The following is a 21,311-nucleotide window of genomic DNA, read 5'->3' as shown; positions in this document are numbered from 1 at the left end:
TGGTGTTAGAGAATGTTCTAATTTCATTCTTTTACATGTAGCTGTCCAGTTTTCCCAGCACCACTCATTGAAGAGACAGTCTTTTCTCCATTTTATAGTATTTCCTCCTTTGTCATAGATGAATTGACCATAGGTACATGGATTTATTTCTGGGCTTTCCATCCTGTTCCATTGATCTATATGTCTGTTTTTGTGCCAGTACCATACTGTTTTGATTACTGTAGGTTTGTAGTATAGTCTGAAGTCAGGGAACCTGATTCCTCCAGCTCCATTTTTCTTTCTCAAGATTGCTTTGGCTATTCGGGGTCTTTTGTGTTTCCATACATATTTTAAAATTTTTGCTCTAGTTCTGTGAAAAATGCTGTTCATGATTTTATAGGGATGACATTGAATTTGTAGATTGCCTTGGGTAGTATGGTCATTTTAACAATATTGATTCTTCCAACCCAAGAACACAGTACATCTTTCCATCTGTTTGGGTCATTTTCAGTTTCTTTCATCAGCATCTTATAGTTTTCAGAGTACAGGTCTTCTGCCTCCTTAGGTAGGTTTATTACTAGGTATTTCATTCCTTTTGATGCGATGGTAAGTAAGTAGAATTGTTTCCTTATTTTCTCTTTCTGCCCTTTCATTGTTAGTGTATAGGAATGCAATGGATTTCTGTGTATTAATTTTGTATCCTGTAAATTTACTGAATTCATTGATGAGCTGAGTAGTTTTCTGGTAGTGTCTTGAGGATTTTCTATATATAGCATCATGTCATCTGCAAACACTGACAGTTTTACTACTTCTTTTCCAATTTGGATCCCTTTTATTTCTTTTTCTTCTCTGATTGCTGTGGTTAGGACTTCCAAAACTATGTTGAATAAAAGAATAGACATCCTTGTCTTGTTCCTGATCTTAGAGGAAATGCTTTCAGCTTTGCACTTTTGAGTATGATGTTAGTTGTGCATTTGTCATATATGGCTTGTATTATGTTGAGGTATGTTCCTTCTATGCCCACTTTCTGGAGAGTTTTTATCATAAATGGATGTTGAATTTTCTCAAAAGCTTTTTCTGCATCTACTGAGATGATCATATGATTGTTATTCTTCAATTTGTTAATGTGGTGTATCACACAGGTTGATTTGCAGATATTGAAAACTCCTTGCATGACTGGGATAAATCCCACTTGATCACTGGGTATGATCCTTTTAATGTATCGTTGGATTCAGTTTGCTAGTATTTTGTTGAGGATTTTAGTGTGTATGTTCATCAGTGATGTTGACCTCTAATTTTTTTTTGTGTGTGGTATCTTTGTCTGGTTTTGGTATCAGGGTGATGGTGGGCTCATAGAATGAGTTTGGGAGTGATGCTTCCTCTGTAATTTTTTGGAATAGCTTCAGAAGGATAGGTGTTAACTCTTCTCTAAATGTTTGTTAGAATTCACCTGTGAAGCCGTCTGGTCCTGGACTTTTGTTTGTTTGGAGTTTTTGCATCACAGATTCAATTTCAGTACTGGTAATTGGTCTGTTCATATTTTCTATTTCTTCTTGGTTCAATCTTGGGAGATTGTACCTTTCTAAGAATTTGTCCATGTCTTCTAGGTTGTCCATTTTATTGGCATATAGTTGCTTAGTCTGTTATGGTCCTTTGTATTTGTGGTGTCAGTTGTAACTTCTCCTTTTTCACTTCTAATTTTATTGATTTGGGCCCTCTCCCTTTTTTTCTTGATGAGTCTGGCTAAAGGCTTATCAGTTATATTCATCTTTTCAAAGAACCAGCTTTTACTTTTATTGATCTTTTTTATTGTTTTCTTTGTCTCTATTTCATTATTTCTGCTCTGATCTTTATGATTTCTTTCCTTCTACTAACTTTGGGTTTTATTTGTTCTTCTTTCTCTAGTTGCTTTAGGTGTAATGTTAGGTTGTTTATTTGAGATTTTTCTTGTTTCCTGAGGTAAGCTTGTATCATTTTAAACTTCACTCTTAGAGCTGCTTTTGCTGCATCCCATAGCATTTGGATCATCATGTTTACATTTTCATTTGTCTCTAGGTATTTTTCGATTTCCTCTTTGATTTTTTCAGTGATCTATTGGTTATTTAATAGCATGTATTTTTTGCAGTTTTCTTCTTTTAGTTGATTTCTAATCTAATGTGTTGTGGTCAGAAAAGATGCTTGATATGATTTCAATTTTCTTATATTTACTGAGGCTTGATTTGTGACCCTATATGTGATCTATCCTGGAGAATGTTCATGTGTACTTGAAAAGAATGTGTATTCTGAGGCTTTCAGATGGAATGCTTTATAAATATCAATTAAGTCCATCTGGTCTAATGTGTCATTTGAGACCTGTGTTTCCTTACTGATTTTCTGTCTGGATGATCTGTCCATTGATGTAAGTGGGGTGTTAAAATCCCCCACTATTACTGTGTTACTACCAATTTCTCCATTTATGTCTGTTAACGTTTGCCTTATTATTGAAGTGCTCCTATGTTGGGTGCATATATATTTACAATTGTTATTATCTTCTTCTTGGATTGATCCCTTGCTCATTATGTAGTGTCCTTCATTTATCTCTTGCAACAGTCTTTATTTTAAAGTCTATTTTGTCTAATATGAGTATTGCTACTCCAGCTTTCTTCTGATTTCCATTTGCATGCAATACCTTTTCCATCTCCTCACTTTCAGTCTGTATGTGTTTCTAGATCTGAAGTGGGTCTTTTATAGACAGCATATATACAGGTCTTGTTTTTGTATCCATTTAGCCAGTCTGTGTCTTTTGGTTGGAGCATTTAATCTATTTACACTTAAGGTAATTATCAATATGTATGTTCCTATTGGCATTTTGTTAACTGTTTTCGATTTGTTTTTGTAGGTCTTTTTTCTTCCTTTCCTCTTTTGTTCTCTTCTGTTGTAATTTGATGACTATCTTCAGTGTTGTGTTTGGATTCCTTTTTCTTTTTGTGTGTATATATATTATAGATTTTTGGTTTGCAGTTACCATGAGGTTTTGATATATCAGTCTATACATATACACAATTATTTTAAGTTACTGATCTCTTAATTTCAAATTCATTTCCAATATCCTGCATTTGTACTCTCCTGTTCTCACGATTGCTGGTTTTGATATTGTATTTGTGTGCAGATGATTTCCTACCTTTACTGTATGTTTGCCTTTACTGGTGACCTTTCCCATTTCATAATTTTCTTATTTCTAGTTGTGGCCTTTTCTTTTCCACCTAGAGAAGTTCCTTTAGCATTTGCTGTAAAGCTAATTTGGTGGTGCTGAATTCTTTTAGGTTTTGCTTGTCTGTAAAGCTTTTAATTTCTCCATCAAATCTGAATGAGAGCCTTGCTAGGTAGAGTATTCTTGGTTGTAGGTTTTTCTCTTTCATCACTTTAAATATACCATGCTACTTTCTTCTGGCCTGCAGAATTTCTGCTGAAAAATCAGTTGATAACTTGATGGGGATTCCCTTCTTCGTTATTTGTCGCTTTTCCCTTGTTGCTTTTAATATTTTATCTTTATCTTTAATTTTTGTCAATTTGATGAGTAGATGTCTTGGTGTGTTCCTCCTTGGTTTAATCCTGTATGGATCTCTCTGCACTTTCTGGAGTTGGGTGACTACTTCCTTTCCCATGTTAGGGAATTTTTCAGCTATTGTCTCTTCAAATATTTTCTCAGGCCTTTTCTCTCTCTTTTCTCCTTCTGCGACTCATAAAATGCAAATACTGGTGCATATGATATTGTCCCAGAGCTGTCTTAAATTGTCCTCATTTCTTTTCATTTGTTTTTCTTTATTCTGTTCCACGGCAATGATTTCCACCACTCTCTCTGTCTTCCAGCTTACTTGTACGTTCTTCTGCCTCATTCATTCTGCTGTTGATTCCTTCTAGTGTATTTTTTTCATTTCAATTATTGTATTCTTCAACTGTGTGGTTGTTTTTTATATTTTTGAATTCTTCGTTTAAAACTCTTGTAACTTCTCTCTCTGTGCATCCATTGTTTTCCTGAGTTCCTGGATCATCTTTACGATCATTACTCTGAACTCTTTCTTGAGTAGATTGCCTATCTATCTCCACTTAGTTGGTCTTCTGGGGTTTTACCTTGTTCTTTTGTCTGGAATATATTATTCTGCCATCTCATTTTATCTAAACTTCTATTTGAATTTTTATGTATGTGGTAGGTTGGTTATGTTTCTTGACCTTGGAGAAGTGGCCCTCTGTAGGGGATGTCCTGTGTGTCCCAGAAGTACACTCCCCTCTCATCGCCCAGGGGCCAGGGACCAGCTGGTAGATTCTGACCTGTGTTTGTGGACTCAGTTCTGCAGCCTGCTGGATCATAGTATTCTTGCTTCTGGTGTCTGCCCCCTGGTGGGTGAGGCTGGTCTAGAGGCCTGTGTAGACTTCCTGGTGGGAGGGGCCAGTGCCTGCTCACTGGTGAGTGCAGCTGGGTCTTGGCCCTCTGTTGGGGAGGGCCATGTTAAGGGCTACGTCTAGAGGTGGCTGTGGGCTCAGGAAGTCTTTAGGAAGCCTGTCTGGTGATAGGTGGGGCTGTGTTCCTACCCTGTTTGTTGTTTGACCTGAGGTGTCCCAGCACTGGAGCCTACAGGCTGTTGGGTGGGGCCAGGTCTTGGTGGCAAAGTGTTGGCCTCCAGGAGAGGTCATACCAATGAATAATCCCTGATACCTCTGCCACCAGTGTCCTTGTCCCCAGAGTGAGCCATAGCTGCCCCCCGGCCCTAGAGACCCTTCAAAACTAGATGAGCCTGGCCCAGGCTCCTGTGAAATCATTACTTTTGCCCTGGTTCCCAGTTACACAAGACCTGGTATGCAACCTCCAAGAGTGGAGTCTCTTTTTCCCCCAGTCCTGTGGAGCTCCTGCACTCAAGCCCCGCTGGCCTTCAAAACCAACTGCCCTGGGAGTTCCTGTTCCCGATGTCAGACCTCCAGGCTGGGGAGCCTGATGTGGGACTCAGAATTCTCACTCCTGTGGGAGAACTTCTGCAATATAACTATTCTCCAGTTTATGAGTCACGCACCTGAGGGGTATGGGATTTGGTTATATCACGAGTGTGCTCTTCCTACTGTCTTGTTGTGGTTTCTTCTTTATGTCTCTGGATGTGGAATATCTTTTTTGGTAGGTTCCAATCTTTTTATTGATGACTGTTTAGCACTTAGTTGTGATTTTGGTGTGCTCGTGAGAGGAGGTGAGGTCAAAGTCCTACTCTGCCATCTTGTCCTGACCTTCATCTGCACTGATTTTGAAATTGGAAGATTGAGGAAATAAGGCAAGAAAAAATATTTACAGTCTTAAGAAGACCACATCTTAGTTAAAATAATGATTCTGGACAAATTTTAATTCTCTTCTATGAAATTGGTTTAAAATAGCTTTATTTACTGCATAAAAATAATTTTTAATATAGCAAACTTGTATCTCTAAAGAATGACTACTTTAGTGTCAACCACAAAGCTTGAAAATACAGACCTGTTGTATTATTGACATTTCCAAAATGGTCCTAATCACAAAACCCTATTTGGTCTTAATCAGAATTCTCTTTCCCCATTAGCCCTTTGCACACCACGATGCATGAACGGCGGGCTTTGTGTTACTCCCGGTTTCTGCATCTGTCCACCTGGATTCTATGGAGTCAATTGTGATAAAGGTAACTTTCTAAGAACAAGGTTCTTTTTACTTTGTAAATGTTTGATTAAAAGACATATATTTCCTATATCATCATTCTTCATAACAGCTCTGTAAATAGGATGAATCACTTCACTGGCTGCTATAACTTTTTTGTTGTTGTTTTTTTAATATAAATTTATTTATTTATTGCTGCATTGGGTCTTCGTTGCTGTGCACAGGCTTTCTCTAGTTGCGGCAAGCGGGGGCTCTCTTCGTTGCTGTGTGCAGGCTTCTCATTGCGGTGTCGTCTCTTGTAGCGGAGCATGGGCTCTAGGCGCAGGGGCTTCAGTAGCTGTGCCGCGCGGGCTCAGTTGGCTGCTATAGCTTTAACCCCAAATTTTAGTGTAGCTTAACACAGTACAAGTTTACATTTGCTCACAGAATGCTCCAGGGCAGGAATACTTGGTCAGTGGGCAGGGCAGTTCTTCTCCGTGCAGTGATTTAGGGTCCCAGGTGCCTTCCATCAGTGGTTCTGCCTAGAGCTTTGGAGCTCTCCAGATCCAGCCAATAAGCAGAGAAAGAAAGACTGGAGTAGGTACTGCTTAAAAAACAAACAAAACAAAAAAATCTCAGAAGTGACCTACAAAACTTCAACACCTATTCCATGGGTAGGAATTAGTTCCATGATCCTACCTGGATGCAATCAGGAGAAATGTCATCCCTGGTTGGACAACCATCTCCCAGTGACAACTTTATTGGAGGGGAGCATGGATTTTTGTGAACAATTAACTGCTCCTTCCCCATTGGGGTTTTGGTATGTCCCAAATTAGTTTTATGGGTGAGCTTCAAAAACTGAAATGAAACAAACAATCTCTTCCAAATTGCCTGACCTAGAAGTTCACTGATCCCGAATTTAATTCTCTGCTCACAGATCACATCCCTGAGAGATCAGGATCCTCCTTCCTATGATGCTGCATCATAGCCAGATTTTACTCTCAGAAAGTGGATTAAAATGTGGCTCTAAAATGGTACTGAATGATTCATACTCTTTACAGGACACCTATCTATTTTGCCCAGTTCACATCTTTTATGGAAAAAAAATTAAATTATACCCTTAAAGTGTATGTATTTAATGAAATTATCCTTGTGTCCAAAATGCTAATTGCATGAGTAGGGCACTGTGTCTTTTAAATAGCTACTTGTCTCAAAATAAAATGATGTGTTATTTTAGAGAAGTGTCTCTTTAGTGATAATGCAGATAGCACCAGTTAAGATTGAAATGAGCAGCTTTTTTAAAAAGAAGGAAAAGCTAAAGGAAAGAGCCCTTAATATGAGTCAGAATAGTCATTTATGGTTGTCTGTAATTTTATGATATACAAAGTACCTTCATACAATTACCTAACTTTACTCTCAACAATCTTTTGAGATATGAAAAGCATCATCCATCTCAATCTCAGCTAAGCAAAATGAGGTTTATAGAGCTTGAGTAGCTTGGCCCAAATTCACACCCTCCACTGTACCATGTTACCACTCAGACTACCTGTTTCACATCCTAGTTCCTCTACCAGTGACTGCTTCTGGGTAGAGAACCTCATCTCTGTGGGTGATGCTTTTCCCAACTCTAAACTGGAAATTAAGCCATTGACCCCTGGTTCCCCCACCTCTATGCTAAATGAGATCATGTGTGAGAGCATCTCTACCTTTTCGTTGTAAGTGATCTTCTAAAACTATAGCATTGGAGTGAAAATAATTTTAAAATTTTATGTTCATAAAGATTAAGCACTAATGACAATGATAATAATAGCCAGTGAATAAAATTCTTTCTTGTGAATCTTCTTTGCATTTGTCTAAATGTAGCCTTCAGCATCTCTGCTACTTCAAAACTGGGCAGAAGTTAATTCTTGAAGCAGAATTAAACTCGTATTATCTCAAAACTATTAGGAAATAGAGCAAATGCTTCAGAGATTTGGATGAAGAATGAATGTATTATCAGGTTTAGAAAGACCATTTGTGAGGCCTGCTTACAAAAATGAGGCTGTTATTGGTGTATTTGCACAGTGGACTGTCAATTGTAATGTTTTTCTTATGCTATGGTGTCACAAACGCTGCATGGTCCCTGTTGAAGGAAAAGAACTGTGTGTACTCCAGTTTCTTTTACATTTGTTAATATTTTACCTTTCAGATGAAAGATTTTCTTACTTTTCAGACTCCAGTAACTTTTTAAAAATTCTTTTGGAAAGTCTGTTGAAATTCCATTTGGTTTCCCCAGAGATCTGGGAACATTAAAATATGTTTTTTACTCCCTCAACAAAAAGATGCATTTATTAACCAGGAGGGAGTGTAGATCTTCTGAAAAATGGTTTAATTACTGGCATGGAGCTAGACCTTAGCCCTACATATTTGAAGAAACACTAAGGATTAACTTTTATTGGCTCTTGGGACATCTGTTGCAAACTTTAACAGTTGAGTAGTTAAACACTGGCCTAGCAAACCCTCAGCCCCAGTGAAAGTTACTTAGTGTCTCTGGCTCATTTTCTGAGTCAAGAATCATGGCACAACAGAAATGTAGAGAAGCTTGGTCCAGATGGTAAAGTATTATGCAAATACTAAGGGTGTGGCCAAATTCAATAATCAGCTTTGTCATATTCTGTAACTTTTGATTATACCCCCAGGTTCATTGCATTCTACACATTAGTAAGGGATAGTGCCCAGAGGGCTCCAGCCAAGTGGACACAGGTCCTGATGTTTTCTCATCTCTTCTTATTATACCCAGGAGAAACAGGGACAAGTGGGGAGACAGGACACGCTCACAAAAGCAACTGTCTTGTGCTCGCTTCAGCAGCACATATACTAAAATTGGAATGATACAGAGAAGGTTAGCATGGCCCCTGCATAAGGATGAAATGCAAATTCGTGAAACATTCCATAATTAAAAATAAAAACCTGTCCAGCCCTAACAATACTAGCAGCAAGTAGCAAAGAGGAAGTCCAAGAGCTGATTCTCCTAAATCCTAAATTCCATACCCCAATGCTACTGTTCCCCTCTACATCAGGAGGCTTGATTTTGCCAAAGCAAGTACAGCATGGCCTTAAGCTGAGAGGTACTTACGATTTTTAACAAAAAGCTTGATCATTTAAGAAGCATGATATTCACAGAATATTCCAGTTGGACTTCTTTTCCACAAAGAAAGCATACACTTAGAACTTTTGGATTTCTTTTCTGATTTTCTTACTGAAAGCTTATTCCAGCTTTTGTTCATCTATAGCCAACTTCGGCCTGTTTTATATAGGACAAGAACAAATAGGCCATAAAACTGGAAGAGCTGAGAATCAAGTTCTTATTTTCATCTCCTTCACAGAATGAGCCAACTTGTCTATTTTTAGATATTTGCTCTCCCCCGTCCCCATTTCTGTCCTCCTTCTATTTTAGGTGCCAATGAGCAGTGACATTTCAGAAGCTGACTCTAAGAGAGAGGGTTTAGTATGAATCACGAAAAGTGTGATTATTACCTGGAAAATCTAGTTAATTGCACTCCCACAGTAATATACCCACATTCTTCAGCCCTCCAGCTCATGCTGCCACTTCCCTGCCTGTGGGACCCGCAAGGGGCAACAGTCTGTCTTTTCCTGAATATAATTACTCCTTCCTGCAAATGTCAAAAAAGTCTATTTTTTTTAAATTCCTGTTATATAAGATGCATCTCTGTTTCTCTTATTCAGAAAAGAAGTTGCTTTCTCCTTTGTCTGATCCCAATATTTATGACTTCTCTCCCTTTTATCTATTCCAAAGAAAGTTTTCTCCTTTTACTCTTCCTTCATCTTCAAAAATATTTTCTTGGGTTCATAGAGTTCTTCTCCTTTAAGAGCATAGATATTTATAAGAAAATTTAAAAGATGATTTTTTTTTTTTACACACGATGCCTTTTTTCACTAAGAGGTAAACCCCTAGAGGTGGGTCCTGTGTAATGTGTGTGGTATCCTGTTATGTTGCTGGAATCTGCAAATGGTCAAGCAATTGCTTACAATTCCTGTATGTGTAAAGTGGCTTGTTTTGTTAAATAAGTAAATGGGCAAGTAGCAAATGCCTAAGAAGAATCACTTAGCCTTAATGAAATGTTGTTGTTGTTAGATTTAAGCTACTATCTAATGCAATACCCTGTTTTCATTCGAACAGCAAACTGCTCAGCCACCTGCTTTAACGGAGGGACCTGTTTCTACCCTGGAAAGTGCATTTGCCCTCCAGGACTTGAGGGGGAACAGTGTGACATAAGTGAGTATTGACCTGCATTGTCTTTGTTTGTGGGGGGGAAACTTAGAAGCTCCATCTAACCCCTTCGTTTTATTGATGAGGAATCTGAAGCCCAGAGACAATGAATAGCTTGCCTAAGGTCTCAGGCCAGTGGTTTCTTTTTACTAGACTGAGCCACCACCTGTTTTGGCTAAAGGTGGGCAAAGAGTGACATAGCTCAGCACAGATGACTCAGAGCTAATGCTGTCTGACTCAGTTATCTGGGTTTTGGTTATTCACCACGTTGCGTTGTTTCTTGTTAGTGACTTTTGTCCCCTTCTCATTGTGCAGAGCCCATCGTTTCAGCCTGGAAATGTAGATCAGAGCTTTAGGACAGCTGGAATTTGTTCACCTACCTGCAGGCATAGAGAGTTTTTTCTCTGGCACTCACTGCCACATTTCCTAACCAGATGGAGCCTAGTAACTCATTTCAGAGAAAAGGACAGACTCAAGAAAAAAGAGGGGAAAAAATGGTGCAGAGCAATAAAAACAAACAAACAAAAACCTAATAGCACATGCAACAACATGAATGAATTGCACAGATGTTATGCTAAGTAAAAGCTAGACACAAGAAAGTGCATGCTGCATGATTCCATTTTTATGAAGTTCAAGAACAGGCAAAAGTAATGAATGATCATAGAAACAAGAATAGTGATTGGGGGCACAAAGGAACTTTATGGGGTGCCCAAAATGCTCTATATCTTCATTGAGGAAGTGTCTCATGAGTGTTTATTTATGTAAAAAAAAATAGTTGCGCCATAAACTTTAAATCAGTGCACATTATGCCTTCACTAGATGTTTGTCATGCTTTGATACAAAAAAAAAATTAAAATGTAAGGGTGGAATGTGGTAGGTAATCATTGTTTTGGGAATCAGGATACCCAACTGCTTGCCCTGGCCCTGTCACCTCCCAGTCGCGTCACTGAAGCTCTCTGCTCAACTCAGAAATGAGCCAGCCCCACTCTCAATTGCTCTGTGACCCAGAAGACAGATAACACCGAAGCCCCACTCAGGAAGGAGCAAAAGGAATGTGAGTGAGCACGTCTGCTAAAGGTGCTGTGTCCCTGCCTTTCTGGAAGTTCTGGAATATGGCATTTTCACCTCCAGCTGTATTGTATCCATAAAACACCACTGTGTTTGGTACAGTCATATAGTTTTTGAAGTTGTACTGGGTTCAAAATTAAATAATACTGACTTCCTATTTTAACTTTCAACCTCTAATTTATTTGTGGGTTTTTGTAGTTTAATAAGTAGTAGCTGAAGTGACGGTTTTTTATAGAGTTCAGATGAAGTACCTCTGAAGTTTCCATAGGACATGTAGTTAATTGTCAGGATGTGGTTTCTGCTCTTATTAATTACCCCGCCCTGATAAAGATATCTCTGAGCTCATTCCCCTCAGTTTTCTTCCCATACTTACTCTCAAACTTCGCATATTTAGTTGGTTCATGTTTATGAATCTTTGTTCATGGGTTCATTTCTCTTCATGTAGATATCTGTTTCATGCCCTTAGGTTTATGACCTTTCCATTGGCAGAAACTGTTTTCTATTCTTTTTTTTTTTTAACTGCACCAAAAATGTGGGCCTTTTGAAAGCTCCTAATTATCCCCATCACAAGTTATACTCAAATCCTTTTAGGGGGCTTCCCTGGTGGCGCAGTGGTTGAGAGTCCACCTGCCGATGCAGGGGACACGGGTTCGTGCCCCGGTCCGGGAGGATCCCACATGCCGCGGAGCGGCTGGGCCCGTGAGACGTGGCTGCTGAGCCTGCGCGTCCGGAGCCTGTGCTCCGCAACGGGAGAGGCCACAACAGTGAGAGGCCCGCGTACCACAAAAAATAATAATAATTTGTTTTTAATCCTTTTAGGAAATTTTTTGTTTCTATTACAGGAACCAAATTACTAGGAAAAAATTTAAATGGGTCTTGAGTTGAAAAGTGCCTCTAGTGTAATAAAGACAAAAAGTTGAATTATGTATCCTATTTTTAAATTGAGATACAACTCACATACTGTAAAATTCACCATTTTAAAGTATATAATTGAATATAGTCACAAAGTTGTGCAGCATCTCTTCTCTCTAATTCCAGAACATGTCATCATCCCCCAGAGAAACCCTGTACCGATCAGCAGTCACTCCTCATTGCCTCTCCCCAAGCCCCTGGAATCCACTAATCCACTTCCTGTCTCTTTAGATTTGCCTATTCTAGACATTTCATATAAATAGAATCATCCAATATATGGCCTTTTATGTCTGACTTCTTTCACTTAGCATGTTTTCGAGGTTCACCTATGTTGTAGCATATATCATTACTTCCTTTTACTTGCTAAATAACATTGCATTGTGTAGATATACCAACCACATTTTGTTTATCCATTCATCAGTTGATGGGCATTTGGGCTGTTCCCACTTTAGGACTCTTAACGAACAATAGTGTTGCTACGAACATTTGTGTACAAGTTTTTGTGTGAACATGTTTTCAGTTCTTTTGGGTATATACCTAGGAGTAAAACTGCTAGACCACATGTTAACTCTTTAATTTTTTGAGGAACTGCTGAACTGTTTTCCAAAGTGGCTGTACCATTTTACATTCCCACCAGCAATGTACAAGGGTTCCAATTTCTCCATATCCTTACCAACACTTGTTATTGTCTGGTTTTTTAATGAAATATGTATTCTGATGCTATTTATATTTTCATTTCTCCTGGTCTCTATCGGAATTGATATCTTCTCAAACTTCATTCTGACTTGACTGTGAGATATACTTGCAGTTTAACAAGCAAGACCATGGTTAGAAGTATCTAGATGTATGTACCTCTGTTTATCTTGTTCTTTAAGGTTCACAGTCTTTACAAGAATCTTTAATGAACCTTCAGTTAAAAAGACCAAATTATTTATACTGTACTATAAATGTTTTTTAATACCTTAATGGGTTCTTCTTATTATAAAACTTATCTGTATAAAGTTTTCTCCATAAAAAATTAGAATATTGGATAAAATAATTAAAAATCACTCATAATTCTAAGACCCAGAGATGACAGTTATTGGTGCTTATTGTAAACTATTTTTATCTTTTTTCTATGTGAAGGATAGTCACAAATTTAAGTTACCTCACAATCTGATGGGAAGAGGAAGTTTAATATCTTTATTTTGTCAATACCTTACCTCACTGTTCTCACTGGTTAGAGTTAAAATTCAAATTGTTTAGAATTAGTCAAATCTGTTTGTCTTCAGGCAATATTTAGTCTCATTTGGGTAAAAATGTGTAATTGCTCAAGTTGCCTCAGTTTACCACCACTGTCCAATGGATAGATTGGTTGCAAAATATTTTCAGGAAAAGGAAGTCAATGTTACAGACACTTATAGAATTTGTACTTTTAAAACAATCAGCTCTTCATGATGTTTTGGCTCCATGAGATTTGATCTAGGAATGGCCTTCTAACCGTCACCGGCAATCATATTTCTGTGGTGAGATAACCAGGAGAGAACGTCCTCCTTCCTGGCTTCGGTGATCCTAAGGGTCCTCACTTCCCTCTTGCCAAGAAAACAAAAAGACCCTTGGAGTCATTGAAAAGATTCTCTCCATCAATCATTCTCTGCATTATCCCTGGATACCAAGTTCACATCTCATAGAATATGGGGAAACTTGGGCTCTCCAAGTATTTCACAATAACTCCTCTATCTTTTCTGCCGTATAGTTATTGTCCCACATCTTGCTTACTTGAAAAAAGCGAGTGCATTGCAGAGTACTGTGATATGATCCAATTTTGTGCATATGATGGGGACAGATGTTTCTCTGATGCAAATGGAAATTCAGAATTAGGTATTCCTTTCCTTAAATTAGAGTTGGGATCTTGACCAAATAGTAAATGCTATTATTTGTATCCAAACCTATCAAAAAGTACACTTTTGGATTTTTAATGGTCAATAAAAAGGTGGCATTCTAATATTAAGATTGTTTTAATACATGTTTCCTAGAACGTCCCTGCATCAGAAGAACCTACAGGTCTAATGGCATTCCAGGTTCTTGAGAGACTCTAACATCTCAATATTATGTCTCTGTTATCTCCACAATGATTAAATGCTGCTTTGGTTGATTTATATGTGAAGAAAGTCAATAAAAAGGTGGCATTCTAATATTGATTGTTTTAATACATGTTTCTAGAACATCCCTGCATCAGAAGAACCTACAGGTCTAATGGCATTCCAGGTTCTTGAGAGACTCTAACATCTCAATATTATGTCTCTATTATCTCCACAATGACTAAATGCTGCTTTGGTCGATTTATATATGAAGAGAGTCATTTTTGGAGAAATAAAAAGAGAAGACAGTGTTTTTAGCAAAATTACTTTCATATGGGATTCACTTCATGTTTGTCAAGCATAATGCTTGCCTGGAAAAATACTTCAGCCTTAGGATGGCAAATTCTAGATTGCAGAGGGAGAATAAATAGCTTCAAAAGTAAGTAAAAAGAAGAATATTATATAATTTTTACATCTAAGGCCCTATTCCAGGTCTAAAATCCTGTGATTCAAATATCTGTGAAAAGACTAGCAATACTCATTTGGCACAGAGCTAAAAGAAAGAATGATGTATCATTAGGATCTAAGACACTCCAGAAAAATGCACAGGTGTGGAATCAGGCACCTTTTGTGCCCCACCTCATATCCTTCTCAGCCAGCCTTTCACTCCAGCCACTGCTATGACCTATTTTGCACGGACATAGCCTAATTGCACCTTAGCTGTGTCACACTTCTCTTGCTTTCCACCCAGAGACTCCTGAGTACTAAAAAAAAAAAAAAAAAAACAAACAAAAACCAAAAAACAATCTGCACTCACACAGTCACAGAATGGAAACGCAAGAAAGTTATTCCATGGGGTGACCTTTGATCAGTGGGAGACAAGTACAGATGAATAAATACTCCCCTCTTCCTTCCTTCAGTCAGCTTGAAGGTGCAGTCAGTCTACCTGGCTCCTCAGAAAGACGTTGCAGGGTAGAGCCCAGTTGCTCATAGTGATGGCCAACCCACAAACATGTTATACTTTTGCGTTGGCTTTCCCTCCTTCGCCGTTTTACTCTCCCCACCCCCCCCCCATTCCTGATCCCTAGGATCACTTCCCAAATAAACTCTGCACGCAGGCCCTGCTTTCTGGAGAATCTGAGGCTAAGACAGAAGTCATCATGTCCAGGTATAGGCCTGCTTTCAGAAGAAGTGACATACAAAAATCAGAACTCAGAAAAGATCAGTTAGGGCGTCATTCATATCTTCATTTTTAGTATACCTTAAATTACAAGCGTTTATGAATCAGTTAAAATATTATTCTGTTTATTTATTTATTTATTTTAACAGTGTATTTTTAATTTATTGAACTTTGTATGTACAAAACATGTCAGTAAAATAAAGAAATAACAAAACAAAGATTACATACCCAAAAATGTAACAAATTAATCCTATTTAATTACATTAATTTTTTTTTAAACATCTTTGAGTATAACTGTTTTACAATAGTGTGTTAGTTTCTCCTTTACAACAAAGTGAATCAGTTATACATATACATATGTTCCCATAACTCTTCCCTCTTGTGTCACCCTCCCTCCCACCCTCCCTATCCCACCCCTCTAGGTGGTCACAAAGCACAGAGGTGAACTCCCTGTGCTATGCTGCAGCTTCCCACTAGCTATCTAATTTACATTTGGTAGTGTGTATATGTCCCTGCCACTCGTAAAAATACTAGCCTGTTTGTTCCAAAAACGAGACTCAAACAGTAACAAAGCCAGGGTAGATCAGAAATAAGTGGAAATAACTGCCACATAAAAGCCTTGATCCTCTCAAAGCCTTGCAGTTCCTTTGAAAAAATGTAATTGCCTCTGAATGAAGCACAGAGTTCCTTGCTTATTTGCATTCTTCTCTGTTTCAGGCAAATGCCCACAGCCCTGTCGAAATGGAGGTAAATGCATTGGCAAAAGTAAATGCAAGTGCTCCAAAGGTTACCAAGGAGACCTCTGTTCAAAGCGTAAGTACCCCGTACACATAGTCGATCTTGTGTTACAGGATAATTAAACTAGTAGGAGTCTCTTCTCTCTTCATAACTTCTGTACCTACTGCATGTTGCTTGGGCATCACAATTAACCTTTCTTCAGTGACATATGTTTCCTTGAAGTAGACCAGAGACGTTGTATGAAATCCATGCATGTAAAAAAAGCTTAGACGCATTCGCACACACAACCAAACTTTTTAACTCTTAGGAGTTTTCTTAAGGAAGATGAACTTCCATTGCCCAGCAGTTTCAAAGTCCTCCTGAGTGTCTATTGTGAATGAGAAGCATCGAGTCTAGTTTAAGATTACTCTCAGGACTGTTTCAAAAAGTCCAAAACTGACTTCTAGCTGGAGATTGACTTAGAAAGAAAGAAAGAAAAAAATAATTAAGGGATGAAGCCAAAACTAACACATTCTAAAGAACTGCAGGAAAAGCAGCTGCGTAATTCTGTTGACAAATGAAAGCTCAGGAAACATTCTCTCTATCTCCTTTGACTCTAGCTGTCTGCGAGCCTGGCTGCGGTACACACGGAACCTGCCACGAACCCAACAAATGCCAATGTCAGGAAGGCTGGCATGGAAGACACTGCAATAAAAGTGAGTGCGAGCCATCTGGGGAGCCAGCCTTTTGCATGTCTGTTTCCTGGCTCCAAAGGTGGATGGGCAAGCCTAACTCAGCCCTGCTTTCCTTTTCAAGAAAGCAACTTCTCCTCCGCGGCCTATTCTCCCCCGTGCTTCTCTGCATGCCATACCCCGCCCCACCCTGTACTCTCTACACTTTAGAGCCTAAGCTTTAGAGTATAAAGAGGAAAGAAAGATCACTGTAAAATAGCACCACATCTGTAAAATAGCACCACAAATATCTTCCAGGTTAAATTAGTACTACGTGGTGATTTGGTGCCACCAGGGAAGCCCTTAAATGGGTTCTTTTGTGGGAGAGTAAAGGTCTGTGAAGTACAGGAGAGATGTTATCATGGAGTTGTGTTTTTTCAAATTTATTGAGTACCAAAAATTAGCTAGCTATAGGCTAATAAACCACTGACCTATTTTATACACAAGATGAAAGTTGCTAAATTCAATCATTCCGTTTTGATTGATATGCTAGGCATGAATCCAGGCACTGGAGACATACCAGTGAACAGACAGAAATGGCCATTCCTGGTAGCACCCAGGTTCAAGAGGGAGGGACAGTCAATCAGCAAGTGAAGGAAATAAATAATGCAGTTTCTGCAGGTTCATCCTGCAGCTTGAACTCAGTCTCCTGAGTATGGGCCCACTGGCCATTTTCCTTTGAGGAAAGAAAGGCTTCATTCAGTCATACAACTCCCTCGATTAACAGACATCCAGATTGTGTCTACCAAATTGCGTCTCCAAAATAATGTACACAAATTGAACAGATCACTTTCACATCAGATGTTTTTCTAAATCAGTGGTCTCCAAAGGGTGATGCATGTAGCCCAGTGAGTGTGGAATGATCAACTGGGTGCTGAGGGAAAATATAGTTTGAAAACATTTTTTATATTTTATATGCTTTTATTACATTTATGTATAAATTTTATAAGTAATGTATATATAGTTATATATCTCAATCTCTAATTTCTAATTTTTGTACATATTTTATAACTCACATTATATTAGTCTGATATGTACATATACCATTTATGTGTAGGTATACATGTTTATTTTAAATATACTGGTGTCTGGTCTAGGCTAAGCCATTGATTTGAGTCTTTTTCACCCACTGAATTGGCTGGACGGTAGATTGAATTAGCTTGAGGTGGGCATAGCTTAACAAGAAGTGGAGCTCCGCTGGAAAAGCATTCCTTTACCGAGGTGGGAATGATTGAATGGTATCCCTGTTAGGACATACTTGGTGGGGGGGACCTTCGTGGGAGTAAAAGACCTATAGAAAACTAACCATTTCTGGAGCCATTTTGGAAAAGAGTTAAACCAAACCCTTTACGCCACCTTTAACTCAGGATATAAACTGTGCAGTTTGTCCCCAAATCAGAGTAAGTTTCCAGAAGTCCTTGGGCCTAGGGATGACCTGCAGTGAGATCATACGTCCCAGGACTCAATTACAAAGGTCTTCTGGAACTCACATTTGGGGCCTGGTGACCACCAACGATGATGGGAGGGGAGTACAAGAGGCACTGTTCCTGCTGTTACACCTGGTCGCTCTTCCAGGAAGAAGGCAAGTTAGGGGCCCTCATGCATGTAGTTTAGACGAGCAATTCTGACAGGTCTGCCAGCCACCAAATAGCACTCCCACTTGTAGACTTTGCTGCTGAAAGCTTTTGTCATCTGTTCCTCCTTCAGATCCAGGCACTGCATGTCAAGAAGATGCCTTGGTGTTTAATTCAAATGCAAACGTGTTTTCCAGGAGAGGCCACCCAGCCATTTTGTACATTGGCTGAGAGAATCAGGCTGAAAGAATGAGGTTTATTTTGATTAAAGAGAGGGGACAAGGAAGCCCTGAGGCACAGAGTTCTGCTAAGAACAGACCCCCAGCAGGGTGACACGCTGAGAGGTCCCAGGCACCCAGACATCCTACTTGGGAGGAGGATACTGGAGACAGACTCCCCGGCTTAGGCTCCCCTCACCAGGAGGGGCTTCATGGGTTGCAGGGCAAGCAGCAGGGAAGGGATTTACTCCAGCGAATTGTTGGCTCATTGTTTTGGCTGTGCCACGAGCTACTAGCCTACATACTGACAATTCAAAGAGACACATTCAGGAACAAAATATTCTGTTCTCAGTAGTTACTTAATGGCATGCTTGCATTTATTTATTTATTTATTTGGCTGCGCCAGGTCTTCGCTGTGGCATGCGGGATCTTAGTTGCAGCATGTGGGATCTAGTTCCCTGGCCAGGGATCGAACCCGGGCCCCTGCCTTGGGAGTGCGGAGTCTTAGCCACTGAACCACCAGGGAAGTCCCCCCGTGCTTGCATTTAAAAACCACAAGGAAGGAAGGGACGTCCCTGGTGGCGCAGTGGTTAAGAATCTGCCTGCTAGTACAAGGAACACAGGTTTGAGCCCTGGTCCAGGAATATCCCACGTGCCGCGGAGCAACTAAGCCCGTGCACCACAACTACTGAGCCTGCGCTCTAGAGCCTGCAAGCCACAACTACTGAGCCCACGTGCCACAACTACTGAAGCCCATGCACCTAAAGCCTGTGCTTCGCAACAAGAGAAGCCACCGCAATGAGAGGCCTGTGTGCCACGAAGAGTAGCCCCCACTCACCGCAACTAGAGAAAGCCCGCGCACAGCAACGAAGACCCAACACAGCCAAATAAATAAATAAATAAAATAAATTTTAGAAAAAAACCACAAGGAACAAATGAAATGCCAAACTCGACTCTAATGCACAGGAAGATGGAGGCAGATTTTTAAAGTGTGATTGCTGTTTTGGATCAGTTTTTGAAAATCAGTAGAAGTGAGTCAGTGCCCAGAAGCATCTCCAGAAGTTCACAAGTAATAAGAAAAGAGGCTTCAAGTTGTGTAACTCAGTGTTACACTCCACTTAAAATGAGCTGGAAATGCTATCGATAGATGCCCACCTTCACTGAAACTCACAAATCCCCATTGATAAGGAGTCAGTTCAAATCATAACCTTTCTCCAACATGTGTACTGGAGTCCTTAATTCTTACAAAATTCCTATTTTGTGTAAACGCAATAGCCACGCCTAATCATGTGATCTATATGAAGAATGGGGGTTATTACATTGAACTCGATCAACGTAATGGAGGCTGGTTTTACAAGGCAGTGAAAGGATCAATGACCAAGTCCTCTGCAGAAGCATCCCTGCTATTGAGACCTCAGTGCTAGATCCTTACCAACCCTTGGGTGGAGAACATCCTTCCATTCAATCACATTCATCCAAAGTTTGCATCAATAGTATCTGCATGGCGAAAATACATAGTGAATCAGAGAGTCAGTGGAAGCCAGATTTGACGGAGTTAGTAAAATGGGTTTCGTTTAACAGATCTTGAACCTGTAACATCTCTTCATTCAGATAGCTTTTTGTGATTTCTGTGGTCTTTCACTCTGGGTTGAAAAGGGAAAATGGATTTCATTTGAATGATTAATAATGAATCTGAAGAGCCTGTTTTTGTAGTTTCTTTTCTTTTAAGCTGTGAATAATTTTGCAGGGTACGGAGCCAGCCTCACGCATGCCCTGAGGCCAGCAGGCGCCCGGCTCAGGCAGCACACGCCTTCACTTAAAAAGGCCGAGGAACGGCAGGACCCACCTGAATCCAATTACATCTGGTGAACTCCGACATCTGAAACGTTTTAAGTTACACCAAGTTCATAGCCTTTGTTAACCTTTCATGTGTTGAATGTTCAAATAATGTTCATTACAGTTAAGAATACTGGCCTGAATTTTGTTAGCTTCATTATAAATCACCAAGCTGATATTTACTCTTCCTTTTAAGTTTTCTAAGTACATCTGTAGCGTGATGGTATAGATTTTCTTGTTTCAGTGCTTTGGGACCAATTTTATGTTATGTAAGTTGTTCAGGTTAAATTTTTGTCTTTTCAGTGTGTAGTTGGCAGATAATTTCCAAAAGTACAATGCATTCATGATGTCGAGGGGCTGGGCAACATTAGAGAAGATAAATGGAACAAAAATGCATAAATCACAAGGGTCTGGATGAAGCAGTTAAAAGTGCTGAAATTATAGCATTTCAAATTATATTGTCATGTATTTAGACATTTGTCACATTTTTTAAATTCCCCTTATTTCTAAACTCACAATACAATATATTTTGACCTTACCATGATTCCAGAGAATTCAGTATTGAAAAAAAAAAAAAAAAAGAGAAACAACACTGTGGTAGTGGCATTTAACGATATAATATATTGTAAACACAATAAAATAGGGAATATAATGTATGAACTTTTGGCATTGGCTTGAAGCAATATAATATATTGTAAACAAACACAGCTCTTACATAAACATTTTATACTGTTTGTATGTATAAAATAAAGGTGCTGCTTTAGTTTTCTGAGTGTTGTATGGAGTGGTCTTTGCATGTGTTATTTTATGAAAATAAAGTTGGTTGCAATTGAGTGGAAGTTAAAACTTTGCAGTATCACAAAAAAACAGAAGATATTCTTTCCCTGACTCTGTCCTAGCTCTCCAGCCTCATCTCTCCCTCCCAGTTGTGTCTCTACTCCAGCCACATCACACTACGCTCTGTTGTCAGAGCCTGCAACACTCCTATTTATGTCAGCCCCCAGCTTAGTTGTCGTTTCTTTCAAAAAGTCTTTTCTAACTAGGATGTGTTAAATATCCCTTAGTGAAGACTTTCTAGAGGTGTGAAAATGTTGCAAATAAAAGTGCTACCAGTTGGGAATGTATTCAATAAATTGGTGCAGC

The 21,311-nt window shown here is 39.2% G+C and overlaps 1 protein-coding gene and 1 non-coding gene across 2 annotated transcripts in view; both read left to right on the top strand.

Moving 5' to 3' along the window:
- WIF1 (WNT inhibitory factor 1) overlaps positions 1-20,947 on the top strand; it is a 94,373-nt gene extending 73,426 nt beyond the window's left edge. Inside the window, exons 6-10 of the mRNA XM_059080353.2 lie at positions 5,553-5,648; positions 9,783-9,878; positions 15,810-15,905; positions 16,430-16,525; positions 20,080-20,947. Of these exons, the coding sequence (XP_058936336.1) occupies positions 5,553-5,648; positions 9,783-9,878; positions 15,810-15,905; positions 16,430-16,525; positions 20,080-20,201 (506 nt within the window). The 3' untranslated portion in view covers positions 20,202-20,947. The remainder of the gene's footprint in view (positions 1-5,552; positions 5,649-9,782; positions 9,879-15,809; positions 15,906-16,429; positions 16,526-20,079) is intronic.
- Positions 8,435-8,541, top strand: LOC131767565 (U6 spliceosomal RNA). Its single transcript, XR_009338769.1, has one exon. It is a non-coding gene; the product is annotated as a U6 spliceosomal RNA (small nuclear RNA).
- Positions 20,948-21,311: the final 364 nt, after the last annotated feature.

The sequence above is a fragment of the Kogia breviceps genome, chromosome 12 (assembly GCF_026419965.1).
Source record: "Kogia breviceps isolate mKogBre1 chromosome 12, mKogBre1 haplotype 1, whole genome shotgun sequence".
Taxonomy (NCBI): Eukaryota; Metazoa; Chordata; class Mammalia; order Artiodactyla; family Physeteridae; genus Kogia; species Kogia breviceps.
The sequence above is the reverse complement of the archived record's forward strand: the minus strand, read 5'-3'. Positions and strand labels throughout refer to the sequence as shown.